This window comes from Venturia canescens, chromosome 6 (assembly GCF_019457755.1).
Source record: "Venturia canescens isolate UGA chromosome 6, ASM1945775v1, whole genome shotgun sequence".
In the NCBI taxonomy this organism is placed as follows: domain Eukaryota; kingdom Metazoa; phylum Arthropoda; class Insecta; order Hymenoptera; family Ichneumonidae; genus Venturia; species Venturia canescens.
Window position 1 is genome coordinate 1039041 of NC_057426.1, and position 17478 is coordinate 1056518.

The 17478-nt window shown below is 41.1% G+C and overlaps 1 protein-coding gene across 1 annotated transcript in view; it reads right to left on the reverse strand.

Annotated features, from left to right (window-relative positions):
• Nucleotides 1-606: 606 nt before the first annotated feature.
• Nucleotides 607-17478, reverse strand: part of vir-1 (virus-induced RNA 1) — a 69624-nt gene continuing 52752 nt past the window's right edge. The window contains exons 5-6 of the mRNA XM_043422699.1: nt 3648-3766; nt 607-1999 (exon numbers count right to left, since the gene is read on the reverse strand). Coding sequence (XP_043278634.1) covers nt 1655-1999; nt 3648-3766 — 464 coding nt within the window. The 3' untranslated portion in view covers nt 607-1654. The remainder of the gene's footprint in view (nt 2000-3647; nt 3767-17478) is intronic.

The window sequence follows — 17478 nt, forward strand, 5'->3', positions numbered from 1 at the left end:
ATTTGAATTCGCGGTGATCCAGCGTGGAGAATAATGGTTGAATTAGTAGGTCGAAATTTTGGTGAGTCTTTTAATGGCATTGATCAACGAGACAACAACAATGTCGTTAAAGACATTATTGAGTCTGCATAGTATGAAAATAATAATCGTAACAGTTGCGGCGACAATAAACCGTGACGAAATACTGTTTAATTGGTCATAAACGAACCGAGTGAAAAGATGGATAAAAAAAAAATGAATATTCGCCGAATTAGATGACGATTCTTTGTGACCTCGCTCCTATTATCGCGGTCGATCGAGTCTGACTCGGAGAGGTGTGTAAAAAAGAAACGATGACCTTAAAAGCCTCGTTTTTCTCGTGTTCGAGTCGTCCTCGTAATTTTCGTCGTTTTTGTCGTCTTCTTCGTCGACGAGAGATTGAAACCACTCGACAGTTGTGTCTGAGAGGCCGCCGGCCAGCTTGAGATCTTTTTTCTTTTTTCTTTTTACCTTGCTCGTCCTTGGCTCCCACTCCTGTGTGCTTCTGCTCGGCAAAGGTCGTCGAGTTTCGATCTTTTCTCGTCACGGTGCAAGAGATGAGTATATAGGCAAATTCAAACGCAAATATCATTTTTCAATTCAATACTTTTTTTTCACTTCTATATTATTAAAATACACAAATATATATTCACCGATATATACGTATATCGTATATATTCCAAGTTGGAGTACCCGAGTAAATAGGAAAATAGCCATGGGTCAACGTATCCACAAAGTTTCCACAAAGTAAGAATAAACGCTATAATTTTAAAGAATGCTTCGATCTGTTGTCTATAATAAATAACAAAAGTCGTATCCGCGCCACCTCAATTGCCTCACAACGAGGAAAACAATAACTATTACATTACTTATGAATAACGTTATTTGGGAATAGGGGATTATTATTGTTCGAGTGACAATCGTTGTAACACCACGAATTGGAGTATGCCTTGCACATTAAAAGTTTCTAGGACGTGTATCATCGCTTGGAAAGCGAACTGAGGAGATAGAAGAAAGTAAGGGCGTTATTCACCGAAACGATCTCCAACGATTCTATATATTATCACACGTTGCACATCGCATAGGAATGAAAAATAGGCACGGATAATTGATCGTCGTCTTGTAACCGACGTCGGAATCTCGAGAAATATCCCCACCGGATGTAAGAACGTACGATGCGCGGACGAGTCGACACTGGCGTTCGTTCGATTAGATGGTCGCCGCGTTGTAAATATAACGATAGAGTATGATACGACACAGGTAAGCAAATTTATTTTCCATAAAATATTGAAATTCTTATTATTGGAGTTTGAATTTTTCGTATTGCTTTATCCGGAAATGTTCTCCCGTTGCGTGAGGAAAATCGCTGTCTTCGTACGTTCTTTCGTGCAAAATTTTCACTTACCATCTGATCGCCGTCGGGTCACTGATTTTTAATCATTCTTCCATGGCGCAAGCGTACGACGGAGTACAATATTCACGGACATTATATTCGAGTTGGTTATAAAGATTCATCGAAAATAGAGATTTATAAAATAAAGGCCGAGCCTCATCGGCAATAAATTCTTTTAAGAAATATCTTCCCGATAAAGATAAATCGATATCTGTGTTAAATAACATAATAACATTGTTCCTCTTAAGCATTAAGGGTGTCGACTTGTTCCTTCATCGGAATCTCATTACCGGCCGAATCCTCGACAGTTTCAACGCTGCGAGCCGCCTGGGTCGTTCTCTCTTCGCCCGCATCCTGTTTTTTCGTGTTGCTCGTGTCATTGTTATTCGATGAGTCATTGGTTCGAGTAGTTATCGTCTCGATCTCCTCTCCACCACCCAAATCAACCTCGACCTCCTCGCCGTTTCCGTCACCCGTCGAATTTACGGGTTTCACGTCGACTATGTTCACGCGCAGTACGATATTCGAATCGTTATTGCCGCTCTGATAAGTCGTTTCGTTTATTGTCACAACGTGACCGTTGATTATCTGTCAATAAAATGAGTTCATTAATACGGAGCCGAATGGGTGGCGGCGGAGGGGAGCAAGCGAGTCGAGAAATCAATGAGAATTCGGCAATATCTGCTCTCGAGAAAGAAATTGATGGACGTCCTGGGGAGGGGGAAGGAAGAAAATTCCGCGTTCATGACACGAGCCTTGTTTTCGTTCTTTCATCCCCCCCCCCCCCCCCCCGAAAACGTATATGAGCGTATATTAGCAACTTCCTGTTGTCAACCGAAATTTGAATCATGACTCGCGCACGTGTGACGAACAACGTGATAAACCTTGACGACAAAAACTAACATCCGCATGAAATTTTCTATCAATTTTCCCTTCCTCTCTAATGAGTTTTTTTTTCATCTGTTTTTCTCTCAACGCGCATATTAAACGTCCGCATTCACGGAACAGTGCGTCAAGACCAAGATTTTTTAATTCTTTTTTTTTTTTGTTGTCCCACCGATCTCGCTGCTCTATTTATCCTCTCCATTGTTTTCTTCTTCATTAGAGCGTTCTTTCAAGACGTCACTCCGAATGAAGCGGGGGCGCGCGCGTTTCACGAGAAACATCATCGCCGTATACGCTGATCTCCGCAGACATCGTCATCGCTTCTCTCTAGCAAGAGTTTATACGTTCGCTCGGAGCGCGCGTGTGAGCGATTATTACCGCGTGGAATCTCCTGTCGGGCGCACACGACCGTTCGGGCATATGAAATATAGACGAAGCAAAGAGAATGGATCCGGATCTAGGCCCTGCAGCTTGATTGGTGCGCGATGTTTAAATGCCACATGACTGATTGTGTACGTATACTCGCTTGTGTATTGATCATTTCAAGCGTTAAAGAGACCAACAACTGTCCTGCTTATACAGGGGCGAGACGTTCGATGAAACATTAATCGATTTGAGGCTCGGAGAAAAAGTAAAAAATTATCGGAACTTGATATTCGTTCGGTATGCATTGTTTCAATGAAAGAATTTAAAAAATGTGTAATTAACCCACGCTCGTTCGAGTGTCGCAATTATATCCGAAACTATGGAAATCCACTACGATAACAATGATGATAATAACGATGATAAGTATAGCACAATTAGAGCGAAATTTTCGAATGTAAGGCGCAAAGCGAATGGAGCAAAAACATTGGAGGATACGCGTAGCGGTGGGCTGTACGTTAAATAAATTGATTCGATTATTCATTCGCGCAAGCCCGAGTTATTTGTAATGCTCGTTTTATAACCATCTCTGCAGATATATTCATCAAGGGCCGATGAAAAATCATGAAAATCTTAATGGTGCGCGGTGTTGTCGGAAAATGTTCGTTAGATCAAAACAAAAATCCGACCGCTTTGAATTTCTATGTGTGAAAAATGAAGAGTTTTGCGCGCTCGTAAGTAAATCGAAAGAGTTCTCGTGTTACGCCGCCCGGTGACACAATTTTTCGCGCCATTATGGATATGGTCCGTTTAATAAGCCCGGCGGTAAAAAAGGAGGCAAAGGAGCTGGTAATAAAAGGCTGCTTTTATAGCGGTTCTTTAGCTCGTCCGTAGTATAGACGTATATGTTTACGAGGGGGGTAGAAAAGTAGATGAATAAGTATGGTAATAAAAGAACATTGGTGGACAATTGGGGCTGCTCTCTTACCTTGGTCGTTGATGTGGTATTTCCTCCTTCGGGGATTCTGCCCCCGGGACCAAAAGACCCTGGCCTCGGTAAGCTGGACAGGACATCGGCCATCTGTTTTTGGATTCTGTTCATGAGACCTGAGAAAAATAGAAAAGAAAAACTAAATATCGTAGCATGAATAGTGATATGAAAAAAGAAGGAAAGAACCGTAACTAAATGAGATAACGGTCCGTGAGGAGCCGACAACGCACCTAAGACGAGGGGCAACATAACTAGTATATCTGTATCAGAGAGTTAGTTATACTATATATGTATACGTTGAACGTTCAAACGGTGTTGGAAGGAACGAAAGAACCGCTCGGATATTAGAGATAATGAAAGAGCGTCCAGGGGCCTCTGCGTAGGCAATCGCGAATAGAACGAGAATATTTCATATTCCATTTATACATATGCATATCGGCATGTCGTTGTTTAAATGCGACAACGCTTTATATTCGAAGCCATTTTCATTCAATCTTCCACTTCGAACTTTGAAGGGGATTTGCATTTGCAAAGAGAATAGAGCTATTTCTGATCCATCCAAAGGCTTACAAGCTCAATAATTTTAGTACCGAAACGAACGAATACTTCTATTTCGGTGCCAAGTTTTTATTAATAACCCACTAGCGGATTCACGATTATAATACTTTATTTCACAACCATCATTGGACCCGATACACTTTATTTGCGTCGTATAGCCTCGTTGATTTTGCTATTCAATGATGAATAATTGAAGGACAGCGAAATTTGGAGCGGAGACGATGCATATATATTACAGGCAAATAAAGAAGGTATGAATATTTTGCGTGATTCGTATATTAATGCTGGGGTAGCATTACGTATATAAAGCTTAATATATAAAGTACATAAACAACATATATAAATGGTTCTGCTTGCTCAAGGCTTCTCAATTATACGCAGAATTTTCCTTGTAACAATGTATGTATATGACGGAAAGAGTTTATTTTGTATGCGTTTATGAGCGTCTGTGAGGCGGGACAAAACCGATAGCGGATATGGAATTTTCAAGGATCCGAGTGAATCCTTCATGAGCGCAAACACCCTCGTGTATATCCATCCAGGCAAAAAAACAGATGGCTGGGGTACGCGTGGGAGAGAGTGAGAGAGGGAACGATGGATAGACGAACGGAGAAGGAGGAGATTGTGAATTCGCTGTCTTCGATCATTATTATCATTATCGATCTGATATTGATCCTCCGTTGGAAGGATGGGATGATTTCCAGGGTATAACGGGCACCATTACTACTTCGCTCGTCTCTCCCGTCATCTGTTTTTCTAGTCTCGGCTGTATCGTGCTTTTTCACCTGCATTTAACTCCTTTTTTCTCCTTCAACGGCAGCACCGTGGCCGCGCGGTTCACACTTTGCTTTATCGATTTTTCTTCTCATATTATTTTGCACCAGCAGGCTGTAAAGGGTGTTGTTGCGAGAACGAAGGGTGCACCAAAATCGATTTGTTATTACAATGGAATGATGAAATTTAAACTCTGATCGGATTGAAGGGATGGCGAGACGTCGAGAAATTGCAAGATTGGAGAAAAGCGAATAAAATAATTTTATTCTCTTCATCGAGAAAAATCGACTCAGCCACGCGAGTATGCGAGAGCATGTCTATTTCGAGTTCTCGTATTTGAACCGAGTGTGCGCGATGCTTAAAAAAGGCGAAAAAAATACTTTGGATTTGTAATATTCGGATGTGATTCTCGAAAGCGAAGAAGCCCTCGATGTATCGTTTTATAACGAGAAACATCGATTGATAGAAACGGAACTGACCCACATTCGCACGAACGCTCTCATTCGCGTATCTTGCTCTCTATAACATTTTTTTTGTCTCGACTTTTTTTGTACTTCGTCCCCTTTTTTTCTGTGCTCTAGCTTTTTTACTTTATATTTCTCCTATACTTCGTTCGGTGGAAGGTTTTACTTCATCCGGTTGTTTTTTAACGGGTAAAAGGAAAGGGCTCCCGATTTTGGAGCCGCCGAGAATAGAGGACTCGCCGTGTTTCCTCCTTGCTTCTGCTGCTACATGTACTCATACAGAGAGTATCAAAAGTAAGTTCAGTCTCATTCAAACCGGAAATTCAACGCGAGAGGATTGAAATAAAAAGCATAGTTTTTTGCTTTCTGCTCACATTATTTTCAGAATATTTGGTAAATTGACGAGTCATCAGAGTGAGTCGCACATTCGACGAGCTTCCTGCTCGGAGCTTTGACAAAGATTCGACTTTTCGTCGGAAAGAGATCAGTCGATAGTTCCGGAAGGAATGCTACCCGGTTAAATTTCCTCACGTATTTTGGGGCTCCCTATACCGAGAGTGGATAGAAAGAGAGTCAAGCCAAAGCCAGCGAAGTTTACTTCCGATTGCCGGAGGGAAGGCGTGGATTTGGCCGTTCGGTCCGAAAGGAGGTCGACGTCGTCGTTTCTCTTTCTCCTTCTCCATTACGCCTGCTCAGCTTCCGTCGAAAGGATCGACGTCCAGAGGATTTCGAAAGCTCTTTGTGTACCGCAGAGCATACGAGACCACAGGAAAAAAGCGAGCGGGGAAGGACAGAAAAAAAAGGAGTTCCGAGGGCCGGTGTGGGTTTAGGTGATAGTTTCGCGCGCGGTTTCCGAGAGAAACCGCACGAGCGACGAGACGAAAGAGCGAAGGGTTCCTTGCTGCTGAAATCATATATGCGCATTTGTAAGTCGAGAAGTGGAGAGAATAGTAGAATAGAAACGACGAAAGCGAATAAATTTGCTTATCGGTACAGCCACACGAATAATGCCACTATGCAATCTCCATTCCACATTATAAGTATACACATCCATATCAAATAATATGCGGCCATATAGACGCGTGTTCCAATATACACGCATACTTTATTAAAGAAGAGTTTTGGAGAAAGGATGGAGCAGCAGGGAAAGAGCATGAAACAAAACTTTAGAATAGAGAGGCACACAAAGAGCCTCTCGTGTAGATTGAAAAGCTTTGACACTTTCCGCAACTTGAATTCATTCTCCGGTTCCGTCAAGCACTCTCTTCAAGCCCTCGTATACGTTACATCGTCCTTGTTAATCATCTTGTTGCAACTCCTTTTTTGTTTATTTCTCGTTTTTATTCCACCGCTCAAAGGGCTGTGGTAATATTGTTCAAATATCAAATATCGATGATGAAGTTATAAATTTCTGGAGGTAATGAGAATAAATCATGCGGGGAGGCTCTGAATTTTTACTTTCATTTTATACGAGCAACCCATCATAAAAACACCCTTTACTTCCTCTATAACTCATCAGTATATACACTAATCTTTTACCCTTGAGGAAAAAATAAAATAAAATTTCTATGTGGAAGTTCCTATATGATTCTCGTTATTTGCACCATTCGCTATTTTATTTTCTTCTGTTTCTTCGTTCTTCCGAATGAAATAATATCTGCAGCATATTTCTTTTTCATCCCGACAGCTTCACTCCGGTATTTTTCACTCTCAGTTTTTAAAAATGTGGATCAGTTGACTAACCTCACTTGAAATTTTCGAAATGGAAATTCTGTGACACAGTTTGACCGCGATTAAAAAAAGGCTCTGTCAACCTACGAAAGACGATGGCAAAAATCGGTTGAAAAAGCCTTTTTGTCTTAATCAGTCAGACTGTGTCAAAGAATTCCAATTTCGAAATTTGCAGCTATCTCTCCCGCACTCACGGTTCCGATCTACCGATTGTTCTTTCGAATACTACACTTTTTTCTCAATTCCTGTCCAATCGGTTGACCATAATTTTCTCCGCAGCGTAGGTAGCACCCTATGTATTTGGAGGTTTCACATCTCATGTGTGTTATTTTCCAACCGAGAGCAGAACTTTTGCACTTATGCCGGGATATGTATTTACGGAGGTGGTGTGTGGCCATGCGGGTGTGTACCGCGGAATGTGTACCAGCGGCGATGGAAGAGTGATAAAAGGGCAGAGCTTGCGCGAAACTCAATGCCAAACGTAACTCAAGTTGCGTCCTTTTGTTCCAAAAAATGCTACACGCGTGTATGCGTATATTTGAGAAGTTTTCCAGATACTCGATATATAGGAGGGATTTCACCCCGTACATCGGCCTTTCTTTCTCCATCAGCCTCCACCTCAATTCACGGGTGCGAATATCGATGCTCTGCATTCGAGAGGATCGGGGATCCGACGTAAGGACGGGGACTTTTCACGTACAGCGAGAGATTCGTGCGGGCGCGCGTGTGTACGTTTGAAGTCAGTACGGGTTCGGAGCACCCCCATCAGTTATTGGCAATGTTGCCGAGAAAATATGCCGCATGCATGATGCCCCAGGCAGATTGAGAAGCTTATGATAATAACTGTGCGGAATAGCCCTTCTCTCGATCTTTTTCAATCTCTTCAGCCTCAATGTTAAAAATTGAAAAGTACTTCGTACTCGCATTCCAATGGCAAAGTGGGATAAGTTTATCTTCATATTTCAACGGTTGAGTTGCCAACTCGAAAAATATTCATTTTACTTTTTATTCAATGTTGTTCAACAAACATACTTTGGGATAATGGATTTGGAACGGTGGGGATGTGGAAAAGTTGGTTCGTTCAATTTCATTCGGGCGCAGCGCCACGCTTCGAAACGATTGAGGTCAAATTCATTGTATTATTCATTTTTCAATTAAATTAACGAACACGAAAAAGAACGCTATTCAAATCGCGAATGAATCAGAGTATCACGTGCGAGAAAATTATTCTGCGGATTGTTCATTTTCAACGCAGGGCTGCGAGTGAATTTCGACAATGATGGTAAAGTTTTTTTCATATACCTTCGTTAAATTCATAACGCTCGTACTGCTTTATTCGCCAACGTTATTCGGTCGTTACATTATACGTGTGTATATAAAATAAAGGGTTCGTAATAACTTTTACGCTTATACTAGACACACGCATTTATGTGAAGCAAAAATTACGATTTGCACCGTAAACTTGTCATCTTGGATGCTCGACACTTACTATTGGAAAGTACCGGCTAATCTTTTCCCTCGTTATACTTCGAACAACGTATCTTTGTGATTTTTTCTCATGCTGGCAATGTGCATTTCGTATCGTGTTGAAAAAAATATAATTCTCCCATTATCCCGATGTTTTTTTTTCTTTTCCTCAAATTATGTCCGCTCGCGCCGCAAAATTGCAGAAAAAGGAAAACGAATAAAGAAGTCAATTATTAGACCAAATTTCCTCTAAGCGCAGCTTCGAATTTCCAAACGATACATTCAAAAGCGTGCATCGCTTGATCGCAAATAATTCCAATGAAAATCTTGAACAGTGAGTCGCACGTTATCGACCGTTCGCACGACACTTCCCGTGTAGTGAACTCGTTGCACAAAAACGGAGTAAAATATATTGCGGAGAGACGAAGAGAGAGGGGAGGGGGGGGGGGGGGGGTAGAAACAGTGGGATATGAAGGTTAGCAGGTGGCAGGGGAACTAAAAGATTTGAAATGCCTCTAATGGGTTAAATCATTTTGTACGTTCGCGTTCGCGTCAATTCTCTTTTCTCGACTTTTCATTTTTCGCTCAACGCTTTTTTTCAACGAAAAAAAGTGAAAAAGCTCGTTCATTTTGTCTATCTGTTCGCTCGCTTCTCCGCTCATCTGCGTCCCTTTTCCTGTATTCGTTAAACCACTCACGCCCAAGCTCTTTGAGCCACACTTTTAAGCGTTCTCTTTTTTTTTCTCCTCCAACACTCTCGTTGGAGCTTGAAATGTTTAAATTGAGAAATTGAAAAATGCATTAATTCCCGACCGCCCACGGAGAGATTGTCTAAGCAGGTACCACCTACGAGTGCGTGCATATTCATTTTCACTTATTTTGTTAATTCGTCACCCGCGATATAATCTTTCATCATCGCGGAAAGATGAAAAATAATGCCTCGAATTATTAAATTTTCTCGTAGTTAACGTGACTTTTAAATTGACACTCTTCTCAGGAAACCAGCACGTTACATCAGTTGCTAATCAAATATTTCAACGAATTTTCAGCAAAGAGCGACGAGAATTTCGCGAAAGAGGGACACGTACCCCGTTGCTCTGGTTGTGCACTTTTCAGTATGATTTGCATTTTTCCTGTAACTCCATCATTTATATCGACCGAACAATAATCAGGCGAGACGAAATGGCCTGTCTCGATAGTTTCCATCGATTCAACTGGATACGTAGACAGCTAGGGCTGGGTCTGCGTATATATGGAAGAACGATAAACTAGTATTTTTTTTCCGTCCGACTTTATTAACGAGTTACATTCAAGTCAGTCGAACCGTAAGTCCCTCCTTCCGAATTTACACCGGAATAATAATAATAGCAGCAACAACAATAATAACAGTGATGATAATCATAATGATAAATAATTGGTCGCACGTGGATCACGTCCGTACGTTCGAGCTTCCCGACACGTTCTCGTATGGTGGCTTACGGATATATGATAATACAAGTATATATATATATATATATGTGAAATGGGCAGTGGTAGCAGGACTCGAAGGTTAGTATATTTACGAACGGATGCAGAGCACACGTCCACGAGCGAGAGCTCGCGTGAGCTCCGCATGAACCGATAAATTTTGCATACTTTATCGAGCTCACAATGCATCTTTCGTTGTTACTGTTGCTACTGTATGAATTATAGAATTCATATACACACGCACACGAGTATAAATAATATATATTTTCGTACACGTATGAGCTTGGAGCTACCCAGTTCCGATGAAATCTAAGCAGATTATGTACAGGGTGTCGCGCGATCATTCTATATCAGAGGAAGAATCCTGGCTTTTTTATGGATAAGAGCATCGTGAAAAATTCAGCGAGCAAACTGGAATGGTTCATTCAAGTTTGGATTTTCAAACTCTGTTTTTGTCCATCGGACAGTGCGAGATTCCCAGTTGCTAATTAATAAATATCTTACAGACGGTTTCGTCGGGGAAAAATGGCCACGAATTCGTCGGACTTTCGTGCTGTGGAAGATCGTAAATTTGATAGATTTCCGACGATCGAGACACCGTGTCTATTTTAGGGATGTGTGCTTTATAGGAATGAGATAAATTGACATCCTCTGTGCGCTGGCGAACGAGTTGAGGGTGCGAGTTCCGCTAGAAATTCATCGTACATACGTGCTCCAAATGTCACGTTTACATTGCACCGTAAAATAGCACCATCCAGAATAATATAGCTCTGTATGGAGCAGCTGCCCGCGCCCGGTTCCCGATCTCGATGCAAAGTTTGAAAATTTGTTTGTTCATTTTCGCACGAGAGAAAAGTCCTGTTGAGGGAGGATCTTGGCTCGAGCATTCATTACGAACTCGATGAAAAAAAGTGAGAATACTTCAGCTCGAAACAACAGTAGAGCTTTCTCGCGGGCATATTCGCTGATTGGGAAAAAGGTTAGAAAAAACTCGGTTGTTTTTGTTTTTCAAGAATTCAAGACCACGTTACCCTGGATTCAAGCTCCTACTTATTTACCTCAGATTGCTTTTCAAATTTTATTCAAACATATTTCGCTCGATTAGTACTCCATCTCCGTAGCTATACACTATAAAGCGCTATAAAGAACGCCTGCTTTCGAAAGAGGCGTCAGTCGAGTCGTTTCACAGTCAAAATACTCAGGGAGGTAAGCCTTTTTGATGCTACGCAATTATTATACGTATCTGTGAGTGATGCGAGACCTCGATGGCTGTTTGTTTTCACAGAGCCTAAGGGCAAGAAATTTATTATGTACTCTTGGGGATGGAATTATTCATATGCTTTTCCATGTCGTTATCATCTTTACTGTGGACACGTGTTTTTTTAAATTATTATTTATTTTTCTATTTTATCGCCTGTGGGTTAGTTCCCCGCTTGGCGAATGAGCACAATATTATACTTACTTCTTATTATTCTAAAGTAAACTCATCGCAATCCAATTCCAATTAACTCCGTTGCTTTTAGACGCACCGTACACTGCCCGCTCAAACATCGCGGTACTATTCATTCGAACCTCGATTCGAACGATTTACAAAGGTTATTTATCTTCTCATTAAATCCGTGCATCGGAAGTAGAATCCGATCGATATATTTTCGTTGGATTTCTGATGAATTTTCATTCATTAGGCGCATCTGTGAAGACTCTCGTTTTCCATAGACCTTTGCATTATTTATTTGAAACTCTGCTGAAGAATCGATGACATTATTGAATTGTTCTTTGTAGTTACGGCGCCCTTATGGGGAATTAAAGTAATGGATGGGTCGTCGTAACGCGGGCGCTGCTAAAACGATTACGTATGTATGCGTTCACATAAAATGCTGTATTTGGATTCTGGACAAGCTTATATCGGATATGTGCGTATACACGTAGTAAAAATTCCATAGCAGGCTGTTATGTGAACATAGAAATTTCAACGACTGGTCAATAATTCTTCTGAAAATCCGCTCACCAGGGTGAGATGCGCATCGGAGATAATTCTTCAATCGTTCATCTCGTCGAAGGCTGTTGAACGTCTTTTTTAATTGTCCTAAGCTCTTTTTGTATCTTTATGCGATTCTCGCTAACAAAGTTTCTTTGTATTGTTTCGCATTTATTGGTTGCTCATTAAACTTTCCCCGGTCTCTTTCACTCGCTCATATATCTGACGTTAAAAAACTAATGGTAATCTTGTGACTGATTGAAAAAATATTTCTCAACGGCAAATTCGAGCGTCCATTAAAACATATTATTTCATAGTTGAAATTGTTTTTATAATATAAATGACGTCAAATATATACATTGGTAAATGGCTAGTATTTTCCTCCTCCTGTTGAATTTTTTATCGAGTTTTTTGCGCTCTCATCCCATCGCCAACACTTTCCTCTTCATTGACCTCCGAATATTTCCCTCATTCTCTTTTCTCGATTTCTGTAGTTCTCTCAATTTCTTCCAACTTTGAATGTAAATTCATAACCGTGATATATACGTGTATGATTATGTATATAGATATATTTACGTTTCAACGCATATAAATATACGAACAGAGCGAAACACCTCATCTGGAAAGTGAAATTCTCCTTGTTCTTTCGATGCTCATGGGCCGACACTACAGTATTTTGTCCGAAGATTCACTGGCTTCTTTTATCGAGATTGAGAAAAAAACGTGAAGGAACATTAAAAGAGAGAGAAAAAAAACGATTTTACATCAGTCGAATAAAAACAATTGAGCACTATGAAATAAAAGAGAAAATATATTCCATCCAACTTCTTATAATTTCTGCAGTTCTCATGTCGAAAAGATCGATTGTTATTCCTATGCATGGCCTGGGTTCGAAATATCGAACTTTTAGCTTCTCCAATGATAAAAATGTTACTTTTTTTGTGAAAGTGTTCCGCATTGCCTGGTCTCCTTGTCCCTTATTTATAATGTGTTCACAGTTTATTAGTCAAGTCGTCGTAGTTTCGTCGCTGTGACGGAAGCGTCAAAGGAACGCGACTTCACCGTGTCGTTAACTTTTCAGCTGCTTTTACCAAAGTCGTAACCGATAATTCTCCCCTCCCCCCCGCGCGATTCGCCATCGTCTCTTGCCGGTACGCGATTATATATGTAGTACATCAAGCTTTTTCTTCTCCCTGGCAGCCCTCCCTCTTTTGCTCCTCAGGTCGAATCTTTCCTGTTCTGTCGTATACACGAGGAAAAGTTGGCTGCTCGATGTTTCCCGCGAGGCACGAAGAAAACTTTTATTCGTCGCATGTAATGATAGAGAGACGGGTAGTCGTTAATTGTGATGTTCCACAGACTTGGCAAAGAAACCGGGAGTCGCTCTTTTTTGTTCCTCCCTGGTTTTTTTTTTCTCTCTTTTCTTCCCAGTTTTCAAGAGGACGACGAACGTGGAACTAATTTGTGGGCTTGAATCGAAGAGCTTTTCTTGATCAATAACAACTAAACGGAGAATTGACTATTTTCTTGAAATCGAACACTTCAAAACTAATTACGACACAGATTTAAAAAAGCACGACGGAATGACACTCGCGAACTGGCAAGATGTCGAAAAATTCTAGTTTCACAAGAAAACAAACGCACTTTGAATTCACTCGTTGTGTGGATAAAATACATATTTTTTTTCACTCCCTTTGCTAATTCACAAGACTCTCGTACTTTTTATCTGCTCATTGTTCGCCGACTTAGGAATAATTCGAGGCTACTAATTCTGGGTTGGGGGAGGGCGTTTAATTAAACGCGACTGTCCGATTTAATGAACTCGGGAGTTTTCTCTCAGATTTATAGAAGAGCAAAAAAGAAAAGGTGGTAAAAACGAGAAAATAAAAGGGCAAACGGAAAAAATGAAAAATTGGCGATTTCCCTTGGCGAGAGTGCGGCGGTATACAGGCGGAAATGATTAATTGCAAAGTAGCTAATCATCGTTGAAATAGTGGCATTAATTTAACGTGGCGTATAAACGCACGAAAAAAAAATTATCATAGCCCACACGGTTTGGCCTGTATTTCCATAGTACGACGAAAGCGTTTTCACAATTTCCAACAACCCACTAAACAACGCCTCTTTTACAAACGAATCGTTTCATGGAGATCTGAAAGGAAAAAAAATCGGGATAAAAAACAAAAAAAATGGCGATGAAAAGCCAGAGCTATGGAGGGAATCACGTAAAGTGTCAATCAGCCGTGATTACCCGTAGTTACAACATACCCAACCTTTCACTATCCTTCACTCTCTCCCTCTCTCTTCACCGCTGCTATCGCAATTTTTCATTGTCCCTCGTCAACTCGAGCGTGCCAGGTTCGGGGATGAATGTGTGCCGCGCGGGGATGAAAAAGGTCTACAAACTGCGGGAGGGCGAGGAGCGGGGAGCTGGCTGGAGGAGACGTAGATTTATCATCTATATCGATCGTACTTAAAAATCCTTGGGACATTAAGGATCCTGCGGTGATTTCACGATCCCGTTTCTCCTTTTTCCGAGCTTTACCACTATGCTGTCTTTTTTATTCGCCAAAAAAAAACGCCACAGATACCAAAATGGCTAGATGCTCGTCGTTCGCTATTGTATACCGCGTGTGCGCCGCCGTTATCGAGTCATATGCGAGATACTTTTCCAACAAGGACGACCGTACTATTGGATATTCGGATGCAACTTGTTTCATCGCTACATTTGTTGTCGACGTTGGAAGGCTCATTTTGCGTTTGCCTTTCTCATAATTTTGAATTCCGGATTTATTCAAACATTTCTCTTCAAAAGGTACACCCCGTATGTGCCTGAATGTATATATATTTGCGTAGAGTACAGACATGTGTGCAATAGCGAGTGTGAAGTCGGCGATGGCGAATGGATAGGTGATCTCGTCCATATCCGAACGTGTTTCCCCTCGTAAAGTTCATGTTCCGCTCTTTCCGTCGATAGGCATAAAGTTTTTGATTCTCCGTTGCTACGTATATATTATATATACCAGGATCATTCAAATGTACGAGATGTTTCACGACCGCTGCCAAAACCCAACTTCAAAAAGGAGTTTCCGAATCGATAAATCCCCATTTTCGTTGAAGTATACTCTCTTCATCAATTATTAATCATTGACAAACTTGTGAGGCACTTTCGGCAACGAGCTCCTCGAGCGTGCTCCTTCCTCCTTTCAAAGTTGTTCAATTGTGAAAGCGAATGAACTTGGGACCTCAGAAATAATCGATCAGGTGGAACGAAACAGGGTCGTTTCCTCAATCATTCTCGCATGATCGTGTTGTCGGAAGTAAAAGAACTCAGTCAAGGACTTGAGTGTCCACTGTCCCTAATCCCAAACGCGATTGCTCTTAAATATTTTCGTTCAATCATCCATTTTTTTGGCGAACAAAAAAGTTTATAATCAGTTAAATCGTATCGGGAGTGAGTTAGACCGACGGTGAGACATACTTTTTCAGAACAATAATTGTAATACGCCGATGAAAGTTTACGAATCGAGTAGCACGAAAAGACAAAAGCGAAATTGGGAACAAGCCTGAAAATTTTATGGCCGGAGCGGTACACAAAAAAGAGATTCCACCGATACACTAAACAATCGTATTCTCACAATCCAATAATCGATATTCCAATACCTCTGTAGACCTCAATATAGACAATAGAAATGCGAATCAGCCGGTAGCTCGTAAATGGGCAGACAATTCGGTTTCGGAAATGTTGAGCCGCAGGGAACCGAGTTCACTTTGATCGTAAGTAAGAGGGAAAAATGACGAGGGGAAATTTGAAAGAAATTTTCAAGAGTGAGGATGAATCGTAAAAGTGGAGGGCGGAAACGTGGAGTGGCTTCGCGAGAGTCTCTTCCGACGCTTGATAAAAAGCACCTCGAGACGAACTATGACTACAAGACGAGATAGGAGCATCGCGCTTTCGCAGTCAAGAATAAAATGATTACCGTCATTCATAAGTTCTTTCATGCCGAGTGACAACAACACTTTAGAACCACTCAAAACCAGTCAATCGAAGCCGAGGTTGAATGATAGAAAGAGTGAGAGGAAAGATTTGTAGTAGCTTTCCCTTGAGGTCCATTCGTTTGACTGATAGACTGGCACAAAAAATTCCTCGGGCAAACGATATACCATTTGATTGAACGAGAAATTGGTACTGGCAAATAATTAACAAACGAGAAAAAGAGAGTCGAAGCTTTGCTTTTTGTCAACGTTCAAAAACAAGGATCAGTTTACAATCGTCGAATCGAAGTTGCACAAAATATTGAGAAAGATGATTCCGGTTGAGCGCTCAAGTGCACATATATGTATGTAAAAAAATGCAGATGGGGAGATATAAAAATGAAAGGTATGTAAGATATGGGTTTAGTTGGGAAGATTTTCAACGGTAAAGGGCGCGACGGCGTTGATGGCCGAGAATTTTGATGGCATGTTTACGCTGCAGGGACGCAACGTATGCACAAAGACGGTGAACACCGGAAAGGATTTTCTTCAAGTAGAATTCGCTTTGAAAAGCCAAAAGTTACGCCCTTGTACGGATCGCAAGATCTTGTGTACTCTGAACGAATGCTTTTCACACGCGTCAAAAAGGGAAGGGCTCGTAAGGAGCAAATGGAGTTTTGTGACCGTGAATCCTCGAGACGTATACCTATATGCAGAGCACCAAGAAGAACTAGCAAAGTGCAAAAACTCCTGGCGAGATGCTTCTCAGCGAAAAAGCGAGAATGAGAGGGAAAGAGAGGAAGAGATAGATGGCTGAAGAAAAAAGACTGATGGTTAGTAAAGAACGGTGCACGGAGTTGGTTGGCGAGGCCGTGTCGCGTAGCAGGTAATACCTTACGTCAATGACATCCTTCTTATCCTCATAGATAACGATAACTAAACAATGGAGCAAAAAATATTGATGCGCGATCGCAGGCTTCTGCACCCGCACGGAACTTTTCTTCGCATGACGCGATAAATGTCCATTTTTCATCGGCATGTTTTATGTCTTCATTTTTTTCACTAGCGGAGCTCTTATTCGTGAAAATGACGCACCTCAAGTACCAAGGTCAGGGGAACAATGCTAAAGAATTTGTATGTTTTCAGCTGTTGAGTGTAAATCCATTCCGAAGTGTATCGACTCGCAATAAAAATCTATTTGTTATTCGTGTATACCAATCTCTTGTTTTAGCGACTGACATTTTGGGTTTAAATATTCGAATAAAAGTGGGGATCGCCATTGAAATTTGCTTCTCTTTCGTTTCATGAGTTTTCGATATTTCATTATTCGTTCTTCCATATTTCCTGCGTATTGTTTGATATTTATTTGTATTCAAGTTGCCAATCATCGATGCCAACGATATCGTCGTACGTT